This window comes from Larimichthys crocea, chromosome XXI (genome assembly GCF_000972845.2).
Source record: "Larimichthys crocea isolate SSNF chromosome XXI, L_crocea_2.0, whole genome shotgun sequence".
Classification (NCBI taxonomy): domain Eukaryota; kingdom Metazoa; phylum Chordata; class Actinopteri; family Sciaenidae; genus Larimichthys; species Larimichthys crocea.
This window is the reverse complement of record NC_040031.1, coordinates 4,935,267-4,954,153: the sequence shown is the minus strand read 5'-3', so window position 1 is coordinate 4,954,153 and position 18,887 is coordinate 4,935,267. Positions and strand designations below refer to the sequence as shown.

At 41.7% G+C, this 18,887-nt stretch overlaps 1 protein-coding gene across 6 annotated transcripts in view; it reads left to right on the top strand.

The window, feature by feature from the left end:
• srgap1a (SLIT-ROBO Rho GTPase activating protein 1a) overlaps positions 1–18,887 on the top strand; it is a 78,193-nt gene that overhangs the window by 15,491 nt on the left and 43,815 nt on the right. For all 6 annotated transcript variants that reach the window (XM_019276635.2, XM_019276637.2, XM_019276636.2 and 3 more), the window contains exon 2: positions 14,295–14,490. In XM_019276635.2, coding sequence (XP_019132180.1) covers positions 14,295–14,490 — 196 coding nt within the window. The remainder of the gene's footprint in view (positions 1–14,294; positions 14,491–18,887) is intronic.

Sequence of the window (18,887 nt, the reverse complement as noted above, 5' to 3'; positions counted from 1 at the left end):
TTGAAGTGGGAGATGGGAAATATGAGGAAGAGAGGGACTAGAAGAGTCTACCGAAGCGATCCTCAGATTTACAGATTAACTAAAAGAGAGAAACAGATGGAAGCATTTGTGTACAATTGAGAAAAGGCTCCATTGTTTGTTGTGGGGTGAACATCGACATGTGCAGCCATAACTCTCTATTGAACTCTTTCCAACAAGTGAAACTTTCTGTCCATTGAAAACTTCTCTGCATGATGTTTGAGTCTATTTGCATTGCCTTTTATTGATGTACAGATTATAAGGGTCCGCATACCAACAAAGTGCCTCTAAATCTAGCTTCAAGTCACCTTAGAGTTAGTCTTTCTGTACTGTTTCTCTTGTCTCTCCTGTAGCAGCAGAAACAAACTGCGTAACTCAGTGCATTTTTGTCTTAGAATTTAGTCCTCCATCCTCATCTTCCTCAACACTTTTTCAACTAATAACCGGCCTCGTAACCAGCTCCTTCCTTCTCCCCAGCAGGCTGGAATTACAGGCCTGCTCTTGAATAGTAGGGTTGTTCCTCCTCAGTCCCTCCAGCAGATCTGCTGGCTTAACCCTATCAAAGGCCCAGAAACCACACATCCTGCGAGGTGCTGTTTTTTGTGGCAGGGTGAGGGGAGGGGTGCAGCGAGTGGTGGTCAGTAACAAGAAGGAAAACACATGATTGGAGGATCATGTTTTCCTTTGCTGTTTAGTGGATACAGTACAAATCGGGAAGGAATGGCTGATGTTTCCCATGCGGGTTTCTGCTCTGAATTCAGCGTATTCGTGCACCCCTCTGATGTTGGCCCTAATGTAGTGTGCTGTAAAAGTTTGTGGTTGGACGACGGCCTTTTCCTTCTCTGGCACACACATTGTGGCTGGCCGTTTGCTTTCCTAAAGGTGTCATCAATCACTGATGTAACCACAGGAAGAAATGAGGAGGAATCAAACAACATATCAGCGGAGATAAATCTTTTCCCTCCCTACTGTAGGAAAATAACCCCAAACACTTTGTATCTAAGTAATTTACTTTTCATCCATATTCATTTACTCCTGAGGACTTCTGACCTTTTGGAAGAAATATTGGTACATATGTTAACATTTTGTTGTCAGGAACAATCCGTCATCTATAATTTAAAGCTGTAGCTGTAACATTGCACTATGGACTGATTCAGAGGTTTTATAGGCAGTGTGGGTTTGTCTTTTGGCCTCTCCATCAGCACATTGGTCCAGGCACAATATCAGATGGATTACATTGAATTTTGGCTCATATATCCACGGTGCCCAGAGGGTGAATCCTAATGACATTGCTGATTCTTTAGAATCTTTTATCACGAGCCGATTCGCATATCCAATGAAATACCTCAACCTCTATGGGTTGTGGCACAGATATGTGGTTCCAGGACAGTATATCTTGTGATTTCCTGACTTTTCCTCTAGCACAACCAAAACTTTAACAGCCACAAAGACAGTAATGTTACCCTTAATATGTCTTTAGACATCTCTTACTGGCATGTTAATATGCTAAACTAAATCAGTTATTTTGTCTGTAAAACACCAGAGAGTGCCCATCACAATTTACTTCAGCACAAGGTGGTGTTGGTGTTGTCACATATTTTTTTCATCTGACCAGCGGTGCAAAAGAGAAATGAATTTTGAAGATGTAAGGCCAGATGAGACCGCAAAGTCTGAAGCCTCAAATTAAACTATTTTAGCTGGAAAAGTGATTTAAAGTGTGAAATAATTTTTTAGTTAATTGACAGCCTGGGCACATTAGTATGTAGCTGTGCTGGGACTGTAGGCTTTTAGTCTTGCTATCAAATATATATATTTTCAGATGTTAAAGAATTTCAGCACTAGCCTAGAACATTTGGAAATACTGTTTTCATACAGATGAATCCAGTCTAGCACAGTAATAATGCAGACTGTGACTGCAGGACAAAACTTAATTAAATTTCAAACCACCAGAATATTATTTATTGCTTATCTTGGGTTGTTTGTGTTATTCTTTGTGATCTTAAAGCCCAGACATAAACCTGCTCCTGCGTTACCATATTTTTGAGGTTCAGAGCCTCCCTTCATCTACAGTTTTCTTTCTTGGAGTCATTAAATGATGAAGCTTTAAGCTAATCAAAGACCAATCTTTTTGCTGGTATTTGTTTTCATTAAGTCAAAAGATGAAACATTTGATCACGAGAAGAGGAATGAAAAATAGCCTCCAGGTGTGTTTCTCTTTCCTCTGCCGAGGTAATGCTGTCCACTAAGATTGCATTAAGGACCTCAACATTTGTGAAGAGTCTGAAGGGACACATACAGAAAGGTGTTTATGGAGATGAAGTGAGTAATAAGGGGGACTGGGAAGCTTTAATAGAGATCTCTGTAAGACTAGATTGTCTAAGCTGAGCCAGCAGACAGTTCCAAGCTGGATGTTAACAAGCACCCAGCAATAATACTCGAACTTTCTCTGTATTCTCTTGCGTGGCTTCCTTCATCACTCAATGTTTTTTTTTGTGCTTTGCTTTTAAGCAAAATTAAATGGATCTGATACATGAGCCCCAGGCAAAATATTGAATTAGTAACTGAAGGGAGCTCTCTGGCTTTGAATTATTAGATGCAGTATTCACTAGGTTGAACTTTATAGGAAGTTAAATGCATACACGCCCAACTCACATGCTGTAAAACTGCATGGGTTAGGGTTATGTCTATATCGTATTGTTGTGCAGTGTATGGACTCAAAATGGAAGGTTTGTCACATCAAATGAAGACGTTGCTAATGATCTGACACCTTAATTGAGTTACCAGTTTATCTTTTCTTTTTTGATTGTATGTTGACTGGGGTGGTCTGGCTTTGTCAATGACGCACCTCGGCTGTAGCCATGTACAGTCATCTCTGTTTCCTCTGGTCCAGCGTGCCACAGTGTCCCGCCTGTGGGAACACGTTGTCAACCCAATGTGGCAGCGGCTCCAGCTGGCCCGGGGCCATGTATCCTGGTGTCCCTGCCCTGCTCTGGTGTCTTCACACTGCTGTGTGGGAAGGTGGACCAAAGCATGAGCCTTTTTTTAAAAAATATAGGTGCACATACTGTGAAGGAAGGCAGATGTACAAACACCTTGGTGAACAGACGGACAGAGAGACAGACAGACAGATGGCATAGGAAGGCAACTATGTGGATCGTCTGGTCAGAGACAAACAGAGGCAGGTAGGCAAACACACAGAGTGAAGACAAACATTCATTCAATTTTGGGATGTGTCATGAGTATCCAGATTTGGTTTATTTGCACAATAAAGTTTAATATTTGTATCCAAACATGAATGTTCCAAAAGTATTTTTTGTTTTTGCAGGTAGCTGTTGTAGTCAAGCTACTTTTTAAGTGAGAAAAATCACATTATTATTTGATTAGTGGTTAAGCCTTTGGTCATTGATTTATTATTTAAGTTGTTTTTCAAGCAAAAACACACATTCACTGCTTTGAGAAGTATTTTATATTTATATTTATATAATATATATATTATATATATATATATATATATATATAATATATCTTCTATCTATATCTACTATATCTATATTATCAATATATATATAATTTTTTTAATCATTGGGTTATAGTCTATAATTGGACTATTGGGTTGTTTTGATTTGGCATTAAATTAAAAACATAATAAATAGTTAAAGCAATAAATAAAAACTAATCTATGGTTGAGACACTACATTTTTATGTATCCCATCTCACCTGAACTCATCTGAATTCAAGGCGCCAAACAGACTAATTGCTTTACATACATGCTCACAGACAGAAATAAGCGTTAGAATTGGAGGGCAGACCTCATCGGAGGCATCGGAGGCTGTCAGCGAACCCAAACTGTCCAGTGTGCAGCGAAGGGAGACGGGTGGTCAGGAGATACAAGGGAGAGTTGGGAACTCGGGCCAGGGAGCTAGTTGGTGACAGAGCTGTTGAATTGATCCCCCCTTCCCCCACTTGAAATGTCTCAGCTGTCTGGACTGCATACCTGCAGACCCCCCCCACCCCCACCTGTTGTGTATGTGTGTGTTGAGAGTATGTGCAGGTGTGTGGGCGAGGAACCACATTGTGTGAGTATTCATTTATATGCTCTTTCTCTCCTTCCCGCCTCCTTGGGGGCCCATGTGGGGGGAATATATGAGCAGTCTCTTGGAAACCTTTCCTTCAAAAGCTTATCACCGCAGGCCACATAACTGGCCGACCATTCTTTAGGTTCATCTTTCAGAGGTTTGTATTATTCAAGTCTCTACCAGCATGTTTCCATTTGTTTACTGCGAGGGGAAGTAAATATTCCTATAGATGAAAGCCTGTGTGCCTCCGTACCAGATGTTTCTTGTGTGACACCCTTTTTAAAAGCATTTATCTCTACAGCTGTCTGACCGCAGCATTTTCATAGTATTGTTACCCCAAACAAACATCCCAACTGTAAGAGCTGCAGGCCTGCCCAGCCAAGTCTTTTGCCTGAGGTTGGCTTTGTAGAGAATGAGAGGCTGACTGGCTGCCTTGACATATGAGCTTTAGCTCCTTTATCTCTCTCATCACTAATATCCTCAAACAAAAGCACAAAGGCAGGCCAGATATAAGAGGAGGTGTCATTTTTCACTTCATTTCATTCCAAAAACAGAAAAAGTCAGCACATCTGAGGTATGGACACTGAATGTGCCGTTTTTGAAACGCCAGCACAGAAAATAGTCTTTAAATTAAAACATGCCGAGGGCCTTTGGACTGGACTGGAGCTCAGTATCAAGATTATCTAGATCTCTTTTCTTTCTTTATTTCTTTCACACACAAGCACCCACACTGGTCCCTTTAGGGCAGCAGACAGAGCAGCTGGGTATGGTCTAGAGATGAATGAGAAAAGTGGGTGAGGTCTGGCCAAGAGACTGAAAGAGATCAATGTATTTCTCACAGATTCTCCTTTCTCTGATGTCGAGCCACGCAGATGTAACCGCTTCCCATCCTGAGCGTTACTCTTCCAAATCGTCTCATCGTCTTCAACATGAAGCGCTAAAGTTGACCCTTCTTCAGTTTAGGATAAAATCTAATTTATCAAAAGTATCAAAATGCCGTTCTCTCTAGCCCTGCTGTCTTGAAATGTTTGCAGCTTGCAGAGACCTGCAGCTGTGGTCTGTTTTGATTCTTAGCAATTACAAAAGGATTCCACCGGTGACCCAGAGTTACGGCCAAAATAGAAAGAAATAGTCTGATCGTCCATGGAAACGTTTCAAACTGCTTCTGCTGAATAAAGGCCATGCCATTTGCTCGTGCAGGCAAAGCAATATTTTTTTAAACTGCATTCTTTTTCGCGTTCCATTCAACTTAAGCGACCTTTAAGCAGATGTATGCCACTAAACGCGAGTCATCTAGACAGTGCTGATCTCTGAGGAAACGCCTCCTCTGCTGAGATGATAGTATAAATATGTTTTTGAATAACATGTATGAACTTATTGTCCTGTTGAACTTATTGTAAAGCAAGCATACCAGTTACTATAGTTGCAACTTGAGAGTAGTCGCTATGTGACCAACCTTTTATAACCACATATTTGAGAAAGAAGTAGATACATTTTTCTGTGCCATTTTATGCAGTGAACAGGCCCTAATCCAGTTCTCTTAGTATGTTTTCCAAAGTCTTTGCATCATCCCTAAATCACAAAATATATTAAGTCAAGATACTTCATATACAGATTATACTGCAGGAGTGATGCGAGATGTTTCTTGACACTTCTTTGCTAGTCCTATGGACCTAAACCAACTGCGTTTTGTGCTCTTAAATAAGAAGGGAGCCACAAACATTTTAGCGCCACCTTACAAGTGTACAGACAAAACATTCCAGTGTCAACGTACTAACACGCAGACGAAAATGAACAAATACTCAAACAGGCATGGGCACACATCCAGTCAAATGTTGGCCGGTCCATCCGATGGGCCAAACACACATCAGACTGGTGTCCAGATCAAACAGAATGTCTAGATGTTAACCAGCAGCTGAACAAACAGCTCTGCCTCTAAAGTGTGCTTACTTCTCCCAGCATTCAGCTCCTCGCTCTCTTATTTTGCTTGGATCAAAACGATGGTCCTCACAGGCCACCATAATGTCAGCGGTTGATTGATCTCCCTCATGCTCGCTGCAGGCCCCTCATCTGTGGGGGTGTCGCTTAGCAACCATGGCTTTTTGGCTCATATGCCATTTGGCAGAGCTGAATGTAATTGACAGAGATTATTACATTTCACTTATTGAAATGATTGAAATTACGTGTTTAAATATTACCCCGTTAAATGGATCTGACACAGATTCAAGTGTTTATTTTGCTCGGTTAGAATCGTCCAGGCTAACATCTGTCTTGTTGACTGCTGCTCTGAGTGTATGTATGTGCTTGAACAGTAAGCGCAGTTAGCAGTCATGGCTGAGCTGTTTCTAAATCAGACTATAAAAAGGAAGGAGGAAGGAACCTGAGATCTTTGGGTCTGCCGCCCACAATGCTCCCGGGCCCAAGAGAAAACATAAGAACTGAAATCACAGCCACGACTGCATTTCCTGTGTCTGCGCGTTGGGATTGTTTGAAGAAGTAGCGTTTATGTCCATGTCAGAGGAAATTTACGCAAGGTAATAGCAGAATATAATCTTCCTCTCCTCAGCAGTATGAACGTGGCAGCAGTGATCAACAAACAAGGCTGTCAGCACAGATGAGCTGCTGTAAAGCGTACCTCTGCTAAGTCGCTTCACATTAGTAGCACCGTACTCCTGTTGGATCATAAAATATCCCAAAGGTTCAGCTCGCAATGTTTGAAAGAAGCAGAGAATTATAGGGCCTTGCTCTTTTCCACTCATTCTCTGGATCACAGTAGCCTACAGTTCTGGAACTCTCTCTGTGGTTTCGGGCATGTCAGTGAGATGTTGTAATGGGACCCACATTGCCAGTTCTGTAATATTTCTGAGATAAAACGCTTTAGTAAAGCTGGCAGCGTGGCTGTGTGTAGTTTGGCTGTGCTGTATGCGGTCGGAGAGAATCTACTCAGCCTTGTTGGCAAGTCTGTATTACTTGAGACACATCTGACTGTTCCTTAAGTAGCCACGGTGTCACTGACAGCTTTATTTCAACCCAAAATGGGATCTGATCAATATCGTGAGATATCTTGATCTTCTTGAAAAGAAGTCGACATGGATATCAGTAATTAAATCTCAGTAGTGATGTAATCTCAGATAAAAACCACACAGGAATCAGTGACACATTCCCACAGTCATGCCCAGATGTAAGGCAGAGTGGGTGGTTGGGTCCAACAATGTCTGACATACCAAGCACATGATGAATTGCTGACTGGTCCCACCAATATAATGAAGTCACCGCATAAGTCCTCCTTCACAAGAACACCATGTGATCTCCATAGGTTTAGTCACCGCACAGTTAATTATAGTAACAGGATGATGACCGGCGCATGAAGCCTAGTCAACAGTGGTGCTGGTGAGCAGCTGTTACACCGTTGGCTGAGGGTTTTGGCTCAGTGTTGCTTTTAGGTTTTCATAAAAAGTGGTAAATTGTGCCTGAAGGACAATTACAAGTCTTTGATGATTCTGCTCGATCTAATCATTTAGCCTTTTTACAACATTTACCGTACATGTAGTTTACATAAAAGTCATCAGCGGTCACATGACACTTGTCAGTGCTCATTGAAGCTTTCCCTCTAGTGTCTCCCCATCTGGCCCAGGGCCTGGCATGCCATGTGTTGGTGATAAAACACTTCACGACAGCCTAGTGGCACAGTGCTGGTAAAGAGTCAGTCACCCTGTGGGCCTTTGCATCCATCTGCCTCTCATTAATGGTGTGGAGAGAGAGAGAGAGAGATGGCAGAGAGCTTCAGGTGGTGAGAGAAGATGAGTGTTGGATGGCCTAGAGGTTCAGAGTGCTCATAGTAGTGGATTTTACATCTGGGTTTAAACATCGAGCCATTGGTTTTCATCAATGTGGTTCTCTTGAACACTGTGCCTGCGTGCTGGTAGCTTCATTGGCACAGGTGTGTGCCACGTGTCTGGCTTAGGATCTACAACATTCCTATCTATGATCCCTCCTGCATGGTTTTTCCCTTTTTAATCTAATCTGAACGTGGCGTTGTCACATAGTTTGCTTCTGTTGTGCTGACACATTAATGTATTAAGAACAGTAGGGAGGTTTTCACACGCAGGGATGTAAATGAATGTAAAGTAAGAATGTAAGTCTATTGTTTTAAACAACTTGGGATCAAACAACAGATCAACATCAGATCCCTGGTTACCACAAGACATGAAAACCATGGTGACTCATGCTCAGTGGAAATTAACAACGTGGTAGGCAGATCTTTTACCAATCCATTTGCTTGGATGAAACAATTTTCTTTTGTATAATTTCTGCCACATGCATTTATCAAAGACAAAAGATCATGAATAACAGCCCCTTTATAATTAAGCATGCCAGTAGACCCTTTTTGAATTATCAGTATACTTAAAGATAGATACTCTGCTTTTCCTGGTATGTGATACCACTCCATCCCTAACTGAAAGCTTATGCTGTGTTAAAAACTGATTAGCCATCTCATAATCACCTTTGATGGTATTTATGTCATCTTGTATCCAGCCTCTAGGAGAGGCATGGGTAACGCCCCCATTCCCAAACCCTACATGTGAAGCAGATGGTGGGGCTGGACACCCTCCTGTACCATCCCTCCCCAGGCCTCAGCTGCTATTTCAGGTGCTGCTGATGAGCCACTCTGCATGTGGAAATGCAGCTTTGGGACTGATGTGGTACGGCCTGTCCCAGATAGCTGTTGGTGAAGACTGTAATCAGCTAGGAGAAACTGTAGAAACTCTGAGAGTTTGTAGTCTTTTATAGTGCCCAAAGAGGAATATGTTGCTGCACTCAGCAAAAGTAACTTTTTAGACAGACTGATTCATAGCAAGGTTAATTAGGAGCATCAGGGGAGAGCATATTGTTGGGTTTGAGAGAGAAAGAGAAAACTTGTGGCCCTCTGACAGCGGGTGAGTTGTTTTTACTGAAGCCCAGTTTCTCTCTCTCTCGAGGTCAACAATGTGGGTCAGTACCCATCCTGCTTACAAGGCAGTTTCTTTGACAATGGAACAGGCCTATCTGGCAAATCAGAAGCCATTCTGAACTGCAACTTTGGACATATTTGTCACCATGAATGGGGTTATGGGAAGTATGTGATGTGGCCTCCAAAGGAGCACTTGGATAACATCCAGTTCAGAAACAAAAGGGCTTTGGTCCAAACTGATTGCCACAAAGACCCAAACAGCGCTCTCTCTTTGTCCATATCGACATCATGTGCATGCTGGGCCACACTGACTGGATGTCCATCAGTCAGCTGGAATTGTTGCTGACAACTTTTTAGGCCCTGCTTTAATTCTGCAAGCCACTATTCTCTGTACCTGAATAAAAGCCTGTGTGACAGTGAGAATGCAGATTGTTTACTTGCTAGATAGATTTGAAGAGACAGAGTGACAGTTATTATCTCTCTGCAACATTGCACTGTTGTTTCTTTCTGTATCCTGTAGTGTCATTTCTCAACATGGTGCACAGGTGCTCTCCTCTCCCCTCAACTCCCCAGTTTGAAAGGGATCACAGAGGGGCTTTGATGCCCGCACCACCCCCTACCCCACGCCCAAATCCCTCAGCACAGAGGCCTCCACACATGTTTACAATACAGATGACCTCAGGACGACAGGAATGCGCCATGTAATAGTAGAGGAACACTCTCTATGACAACAAGATGGATCTAAGTTGAGAAGATCTGTGATTACTGTGGTTATTTATATAAAAAAAAAAGAAGTGCAAGGTCCCATGTGCCAGTCTGCTCCTTGTGTTAGTTTTCTAAGAAACCAGTCAGGCTGTTGTCTGATGTTGCCTGCAGCTCAGCATCAGTATGATCAAAGGGAGCTGTTTGGCTCTCCTCAAACACTAAAGTGTCTTAGTTATTCATTTCAAATATTTGCCTATGGGATTAGATAACTTTTCTTATGTAATTGTCAGCGCATAATCTAATGTCATGTCCACACAAAGGCGGATAGGCTTGACAACACCTTTCTTCTTGGAAATGACTTTGTCCACACTTTCTTTGGATTGCTCACATGGTTCTTTTGTTGAACAGCCAATGCCTGGTGAGAGGTGACACTGACACGCCTCAGTTAGGGCTGAAACCTCCTTCTCTTTGGCCTCTTGGGTAAAAAAGTGCACAGGGATTGTTTGGAGATGTTTGTATTGCTCTTTATATTTACTTACGCACAGTATAACTTGGCTTCAGATGTGTGTAAATCAGCTCCTCTGCAAGACCTACAGTCATTCCCCAACACCCCATTGTGTAGGTTCACAGAGGTGTTATTATCTTTAGCATAATTCCAGCTTTGGTCTCCTTCTGCAGGTTAAATATCCACTGCTGATCACAGATAGTATTATTGAGACAATTTAGCTGTCCAACGTTGTGATTTGATCGTCATAAATACTTCCTGTTTGCCAAAACGATCAGCAATTGCCAAGCAGCTATAATGTAACGACTGATTAAATCTATTTTATGCTTGAAAAACCGCCTGACAACAGTGACAGAAAAACAGATAACTGACAACAGATATGCTATGTGCTATTGAAAGTCAAAATCACAGAGAGAGTTGTTGGCAACAGATTGTTGCCTGCTAAATATGCAACCTCAGACATAAAGATAGCATGTGACTTTGGGTTGAAAAACACCAGCTTAGTGTGGAAGGTTAGCCACAATGTTGAGAAAAAGATGCATTTTCAAATGTATCTGCCTTATTGAGGTCATGGACCTGGTTTGACCCGGTTGTCAGCACTGAGTTGCTTGAATTGCTTAAATTAGAAAGTGAGTTTTCAAAGTCTGTCCTACTTTCAGGAAGCGCTAAACCTGTAATTTCCTCTGACAGGTGGTTGCCTTTTAACATTAATTCCTCTATACTTCAACTTTGTGCTGCAGCGTCAATGGCCAATGTTTGACTTGGAAAATGAATGATTTAATGAGTTTCCTTGTGCAGTCATGAGTGTAATTGTGTTAAATGATCCAGTAAGCTCCTTTGTGTCAGTGCCATGGTAGCTTTGTTTTAATCCCCTCATCCTCTGAGGATGGAAGCAATTGCAAGGTTTACCCATTCATCAAAAATGCCTGGTCGACTGTAATGCAGTCACATTTAAAACCAAGTTCCTTTTTAATGCTCATTGGTGGTCTTGTAGTTTTGTCAATGGCCTGATGCTCTTGACGTTGAAGTTTGGAGTTCTTGATTGCAGTCAAGCCTCTGCTTTGCTGTTGAAATCTCATTGTCCATGTTAATGATGTTTGTGGTTCACTTTAGTTGAGTAACTGCTGTCATAAGCATTCATTCAGATTTAGTATTGCTGAAGTGCCTCCCTCACGCCCTGTCCTTCTCCGTCTGAGTGGTTTATTTCCTTTTGGGTGCAAGAAGGAAGGTGCTGCTACTTGGAAATGCAAAAAAAGAAAGAAAAAAAAAAAAAACAGACTAACAGACCTGAAAATCGTAAATCTGTAAATCGTTAATACTTCGGCAGGTAGCTCAGTCCATAGGGACTTGGCTTGGGAACCAGAGGGTGGCCGATTCAAGTCCCAAATGGACCAAAAATATGGAAGGTGGACTGGTAGCTGGAGAGGTGCCAGTTCACCTCCTGGGCACTGCCGAGGTGCCCTTGAGCAAAGCACCGACCCCCCCCAACTGCTCGCTGGACGCTGGTCTGGCTGGCTGCCCATCACTCCACCATCTCTCTCCACATTTGCATGTCTATGCCGTTGTACTGCATGTGTGTGTGTCCGGGTTAAAATGTATGTAAAAAAAAAAATAAAATAGAGTGAAAAAAGAATTTCCCCATTGAGGGATTAATAAAGTATATCTTCTTCTTCAAGATTGTGAGAACCAACAATGCTGATGAATGGAGTGGAGCCTTTTGGTAATTTGATTACTGCATTAAAGACACATGCCCATACACACTCACATATACACATCAGTGCTGCTGTCACGCCTCTTTGACTGGAAGCTTTCTAATTGAGTCAGCAGTTGATTGGCAATTAGGTATCTTGACGGACTGAATAGCTCTTAGAGATCTTTTGGATTTTTAGAAACAGCAATTGTTGCTGTATTATTGTCTCATCAAATACTTATCTTTGATTTAAATTCATAGCCAAGCAGACATTTCCAATGTTGCAGTTCCACTAGCTCATGAAAGGGAATAAATTAGTCAGCACTTAGATTACAGTCTATTACCCACAGAAACAGCCAAACTATCCAAAGTGAAAAAGTCACTAGTTTAATCTCTCCTCTAAGGGACTGACAGTGATATGAGATGCTATTCAGGACTGGCCTACATGTAAAAATGTGATAACTTCCTTAATAGGTGTGTTTAATTTGCACCATATGTTTCAAAATATGAGGATCTCTGGTCACCATTCGTATTCCTGCATTTGTAAAGAAAACAGCAAAACAAACTGAAAAATGCTGACATTAACTTAAAGAGAGCTAACAGTACTGTATATCTCATAGCAGAGAGATCATGGTGACCGACCAACTCGTGATCCAGACCGTAAGGATCAGACTGACACAGATTTATAATTCATTAGGTCGGCAGTATACAGTATCTTTGTGTCTCAGAGTGCACAACATTTCTCTTCTATAAATGTGCTTACCTCGAGGCATATACATTATACATTATACAGTATCGGACAAAACGATTTTGTGTATTCATATAGTGTCCAAATCAATTCATCTTGTGCCTTTATGTACTGGCAGCTCCTTCTTCCAATTCTTTGTATAATGAACAGTTAATGTGATTCATTTAAGGATATTAATGGGTTATGTACAGACGCTGTTTCAGACAGAAACTGTTTCTGCAGGGTGGCAAATTGGCAATACCCTCTGTCGAGAATTTGATCTTTGTATATATTAGTTGCAACAATATGATTTATTTTAAGCTTTGCCCTGAAACATTTGTCTTAGCTGTGTTCAGCTTATTAGTCGTTTTCCAGATTTAACTGTGCTGAAAAAAAGCCTCTTAGACCTACCTTACTTTTTACCTTTTTAAAATGACGCCCAGTCCAGTGAAATGTGCAAATAATTTGCAAAGGCATGTTGCAGCCTGAGTGTTTTTTGCCTTTTAATATGAGGGATCATTCTGTCCCCCTCTCTATTGGTGTCCGCTTGGCTCTAAATCACCTCATTAATCTGTTTCCTCTGCTGACTATGTCTGGCCCAGGCCACCTTCCATTAGGAGAAATCCATTATACATGGCCCTGGCCAGAGAGGACACACAGAGCAAACAATGTGTGTGTGTGTGTGTGTGTGTGTGTGTGTAGGTGTGTGTGTGTGTAGGTGTGCACGCATTTGTGTGTGTTAGATCCCAGTTGTCCTGTTGAGGATGTAAATTTTAAATGAGGGGCTCTCCGACAAACAGGGATCCTCAAAAAGGACCTCAGAGGGTAATTTACCTGCACATATAACTTGTTTGTAAGCGAGGTCTGCTGTCTCCTCTCTCGCTTGCTTAAGTGGCTCGAGTTTTCAGTCACAGGCACTGATGAGGCTGTGTGTGTGTGTGTGTGTAGTCTGCACTCTGCTGTAACTCTGGGTGTGACGGGCATCAGGTTCCATTTATCCTGGAGTTATTTTGAGCCTTAATGAAACACCTGAGACCAGTTTTGCCAACCTCACATCTCCACAAGCATTTAGAAGACTCATAACCAAAGGATAAGAAGATATATTGGACTATTCTCTAGTACTGATGTGTACATGTGCTGTACTATAACTACTCATCTCGCTGATTCGTTGTTCTTTTAACAACAGTCGATAGATTTGAGATGTATAATGTTCGGTTGCTGATTTATAACGTTGTGCACCTTAATAGCTGATGGTTGGAAGTTTTTTTTTTTTTTTGCTGTTATTTCAAAAAAGTTTTAAGAGCTAAACCTCTGTGAGTGTTAATTATAACTGATGCTAACAGTCAATTGTAATTATCTGTAGCTCGTTGATGTGCATGAATTGAAGCTGGCCAAACTGAAACATGAAACTCTTCTCTGTTTTTTGGGCGTCATGTCCTGGTGTCTTTACTACAGTGCCTATGCTCAGTCAAAGATGGTTTCCTTGTGAAACAACTGCCACAGAGTCAACCTTTCTTTGAAGATAGACACAGCACATTGTATTTCTGCTATGCAAACCTACATCGTCTGTCGTATATAAACCCCCATCCTAAACAATTTGTTTTCTTCCTTGGTCTCCTCAGAGATTCGGGCCCAGCTGGTGGAGCAGCAGAAATGTCTGGACCAGCAGACAGAGATGAGGGTCCAGCTGCTCCAAGACCTCCAGGACTTCTTCAGGAAGAAGGCAGAGATTGAGATGGAATACTCCAGAAACCTGGAGAAACTGGCCGAACGCTTCATGGCAAAGACTCGCAGCACCAAGGACCACCAGCAGTACAAGTGAGGAGACACTGTCTTAATGTTTGCCTGTGCTCAGTTTGTGATCTGGGTTCATTTATGGGCCTGAAAATACTTTATAAGTAATAATCAGAGTGAGCATTGTCATTCATATCTAGTCTAATTCATTTCTTAAAAATGTAATTTTATTGTGGCAGCCAGATGGAAGTCTTACTGGATTTCAATGTAATTTTGAAAGGATCTCTATGTCCTAATGGGATTATTTTTCTGACGAGATGTATCAGTCTTCATTTCACATTCAAATGAAAACAGAAAAGCACCACAGTGATGGTGATCAGTATGTAACAGAAGAAGCTATACCAGAACTTTGACTCAACAAAGTTATGATTTATGTCATGAAACTGTCGAGTTTGACAGTTTTGATATTACTATACTTCCAGTCTACTTTTATCTACTACACATGCAGTATTTTTATGTTTCTTGGATGAATACTGAAATAGTATTTAGTTTAAATACCTGGCCCTACTTGCACATACTCGCTGACAGTAAAACGGTTCTTGCAAAGTATAAGAGAAGTGGAAGAAGAAACCAAACCTTGAATTTTAATCTGTCTTGGTCTTATCAACGTTGACACAGCTACTGAGGTATATAAAAAAAAGATCTGTCAAATGAGAATCTTTCTCCTTTTTATTTTTCTGTCTGTCTTTTACTCTTTCCTTTGTCTCTCTCCCTCTATCTTCATGGTGTGTCACAGTATGACTTTTTTAATGATCTTGACACAGTTAAGCGTGCAGTACTTTTTGGCCTCATTACACTGTCGAAGTCTGCTCCTGGAAAAAAAGCAGACATTAGCATATTGTTTGAACTTGTGGTGGGAACAAAAATAAAATGCTAGTTTGTCCTCGCCGTCCGCAAATAGCCCCTGCTCTATGTCTGAGTCTGCAATGGCTCTAGCAGCTGTGTGTGTGTCCGTGTGTGTAGCCTGGCGAAGGGACTCTGGTATGGCGCTCTGTGGTTTTCATCGCGTGATATACAGTCTGGTCACTTCATTCACAGGTTAAACATTTTGGCAAGTGCCTAGGAGCATATTTCTTAAGTAAATATAAGACGTCTGAATAACATTAAAAACCTTCCTGTGGGTTTTAAATCATGCGGTCTATATTTTTGTATTCACAAACACAACGAGCGTACAGTACGGCTTCTGTGTTCTCCATATTCTCTAGCTTGTTTTCATTGGACAGGCACGTCCGTGGTGTGAAAAAGTGCATTTTTAATCTGTCTGTACCCTGAAGCCGCCATTCATATGACAGGTCAGCTTGGCTGAGCCGCAAAAACGCTAAAGTTGCATTAGAATGAGCAGCTAAATCTGTGGGTAATTAGTCTGGACAAGCTGCATTCAAAAGGGGACCACTGCTGTGGCTTTCATTGGAGCCGCATTTTTAAATCTGCCTTATATAACCGATGTTTAGACAAGTTGACAAAATGCCATTCTAACAGTCAGGAGTGCATTAATGTACACTGTGTAACATGTTTAGTTTGTTTGGAAGAGACAATTTTACCCCTTTTCTCCCTAATTTGGAGTGCCCAGTTCCCGTGTAGGCAGCTACATGCTTCCCCTCGACACAAATCGAGTATTTGTTTCTGCTGCCACCAATAAGATGAAACACAGGTGAAAGCTGATGCTACCCCTCCATGGTTCCACACCTCTCCATACAGGTCATGTTGTTAGTGAAGCTACACAGGCACGATCCTACACTGGCTTCCCTCCAGGCTGCAAAAATTGCCATTTGTGTTTGCCGGTGTTCGTGACCGAGCTGCAGGAATCGCTACTGGAGATTGATACTAGGTCTCTGCATCTTATACAGGTCTAAATCTGCCTCTCTCTCTCAAGCTCCTCTAAGCTAGGAAAAAGTTTTCGGCACAGTAGGAGTTCAGTCCACAATCCTCTACTGCAGTGAGATAAAGTTTGTGTTCATCAGACAGCACAGACTTCGTGCCACCTGTGAGAATATTGTGCCAGCTCACTGCTGGAGAGAAATCCATCTTTGCTTCAGGGGAAGTGCTGCCCTGTGTCGAGCTGTACTTCTGTGTCTGAGTCGGGCAACACTGATGGCAAGACAGCAGTGAAAGATGGATGATGCCTACACTAAAATAAAGATGGATGTTTGGAGACACAGACATAGCCTCAGATATAACGGATTCTTATTAAAATGACGCTCTACTGAGGAACAAGTCTTCCTTTTAATCATAATAGTGCTTGTTACTGAACAGCGAGTGTAGCTTGACTAAGTTTTTATGTTTGTAAGAATACTTATTTTCTTCACAGGGATACATAGGCACAATATTTCATTATGACTTTTAAGAGATGCACTGCATCGGCTTCATTGACTATGATTATATCCTCAGTCTAAACACGCTGTGTCTTTGCCACATTCAGAAGTCACTGCTGTTTGTCTCCACTTGTTTGCAAAAACTATTCAAACAGCAAAGGCATTCTGTTTTCTTCACGAACGCACTCCTCCTTTTTAAGTAACATGTATTACTAAATGTTTTACTGGCATGACTTTAAGACATTGTTGTCTTGCTCCAGAATATATGAAGAGACTCTGTGTTTGTTCTCTAAGTTTTATTTTTCCTCTTCATTACCACCAGAAGGAAATGCAGTGTGCAGTAATGGAAAAAAAAACTCCAAACAGCCCCAGTTAAACTTTATAATCGGGTGTTATAAAAATCAAGTCCAGAAACTCTGTTTGACATTATGTATTATGTTGGACAAAACGGCAGCATGTTTCTGTGAGCTGTTGTTAATGGCTTCTTGAAAACATTTGGCGCTTATAGCTTCCAGGATGTCAGACAATGCTGCAGCAGAAAAAGACGGTGACCGCCAGCGATTGTATTAGATTCATCTGTGGGTTTAGACATTAAATGTCCATTAATGACCGTAAGGACAGAGTTCAGTTGCACTAGTGTCTTCCTTTTTCCTTCCTGTGAGGAAACAAAACAACAGCCCACATCCTGGTGTCCAACCCTCGGCAACAGCCTGTGTGAGAGCCATTCAGTCCTGTCTGCCCAGTCCATTTGTGTTTCAGTGGCTGTTTGCAGAACACACACACACACACACACACACACACACACACACACACACATGAACAAATATGGGCAAACATTCTCCTCTGTCTCTCCCCCTCTTTTTTTAAACACACACTCATACACACACACATGCACAAACCAGATACTGTATTATGTAAGGTTTGTTCAGGGAGGGACATGGAGATAGTAAGCAGAGGAATCATTGAATTATTTATAATGGCAAAACCATTTTAAATAGGCTGCTTTTTATCCAGAATTAAGTTCCTGGTTAAAGGACTTCTTGTCTTATTCTGTGAGGATAAAGGTAGATGTAAAACATGCTGCTGCAGAATACTGTATATATTGCCAGACACGACTATCTGCAGTGCTTTCAGCTTGAGTGGAGAAGTTGAAACTACAATTGTTCATTAGGCGTTTGCCGTTCAATCTCAACCTTTTAACCCTCCTTCATATGATAGGCCTGCAGTGATCACTTTGCTTCAGTGGCAGCTATTCGCCTACATAACAGGTGAATGCCTTTCACGGTGCTACAGTTTTAAAAGGTCGCAGTTCATTAATGAAAGATGTTATCAGTATGGCACTGGAGAACATTGCCATTTTGACTCTGACGCTGATAAGGGCTCCTGTTTCAATGCCTTGCATACTTAAGTGGTAACTATCCTCCATTGTTATCATACTACAGTATGAGAGTACAAGCATGTTAACGATGACTCAGTGACTCCTGGATTTATGCTACACGAACGGACAGAACACACACGTATGCACACATTGTTAAAAGGCTATACGTTGCTAGTGAGTTTGCACTCCTCACTCATCTTCCTTCCTGCCTCTCCTGGACATCAGTTTCCCCTTTCATACCTGTGTTTTTAGCCCCCTGCGGGGCCCGTCTATCTGTCTGTTGGTCTGACCCAGTTCCTGCCCTGGCTGAGGGGGGGGGGAAATGATGACATTGAAAGATTTTCCTGCCATTATGTGGGGTAAGCAACTCCCAGAGGTTATTTTGTCGTCACGGCCTGTGTCAGTACAACCCTTGTTCTCTCGCTGTGTCCTTTTTTCACTGCAGGCCTCCAGTTTGATTTAGTAGGTCAGCCCATTAACAAGCATGCAAGGTACTTAAAGAACTGTTGCTGTCTTTGTGGGAACTCTTGTGGGTACATTAATGACTTGAGTTCTATCATTTTTCTAACTCAACTGCGTGATTTGCTTTATTTCATTCTTCAACTCATTTGTAAAGAATTCTGGGTCATTCCCATGTTTGTTTGTTCACTTATAAGAATAGTGTTGCCTTTGTTGACTGGCCATTGTGTAACACACTGAATTTTCACAGACATGTACATGCACTGATGCTG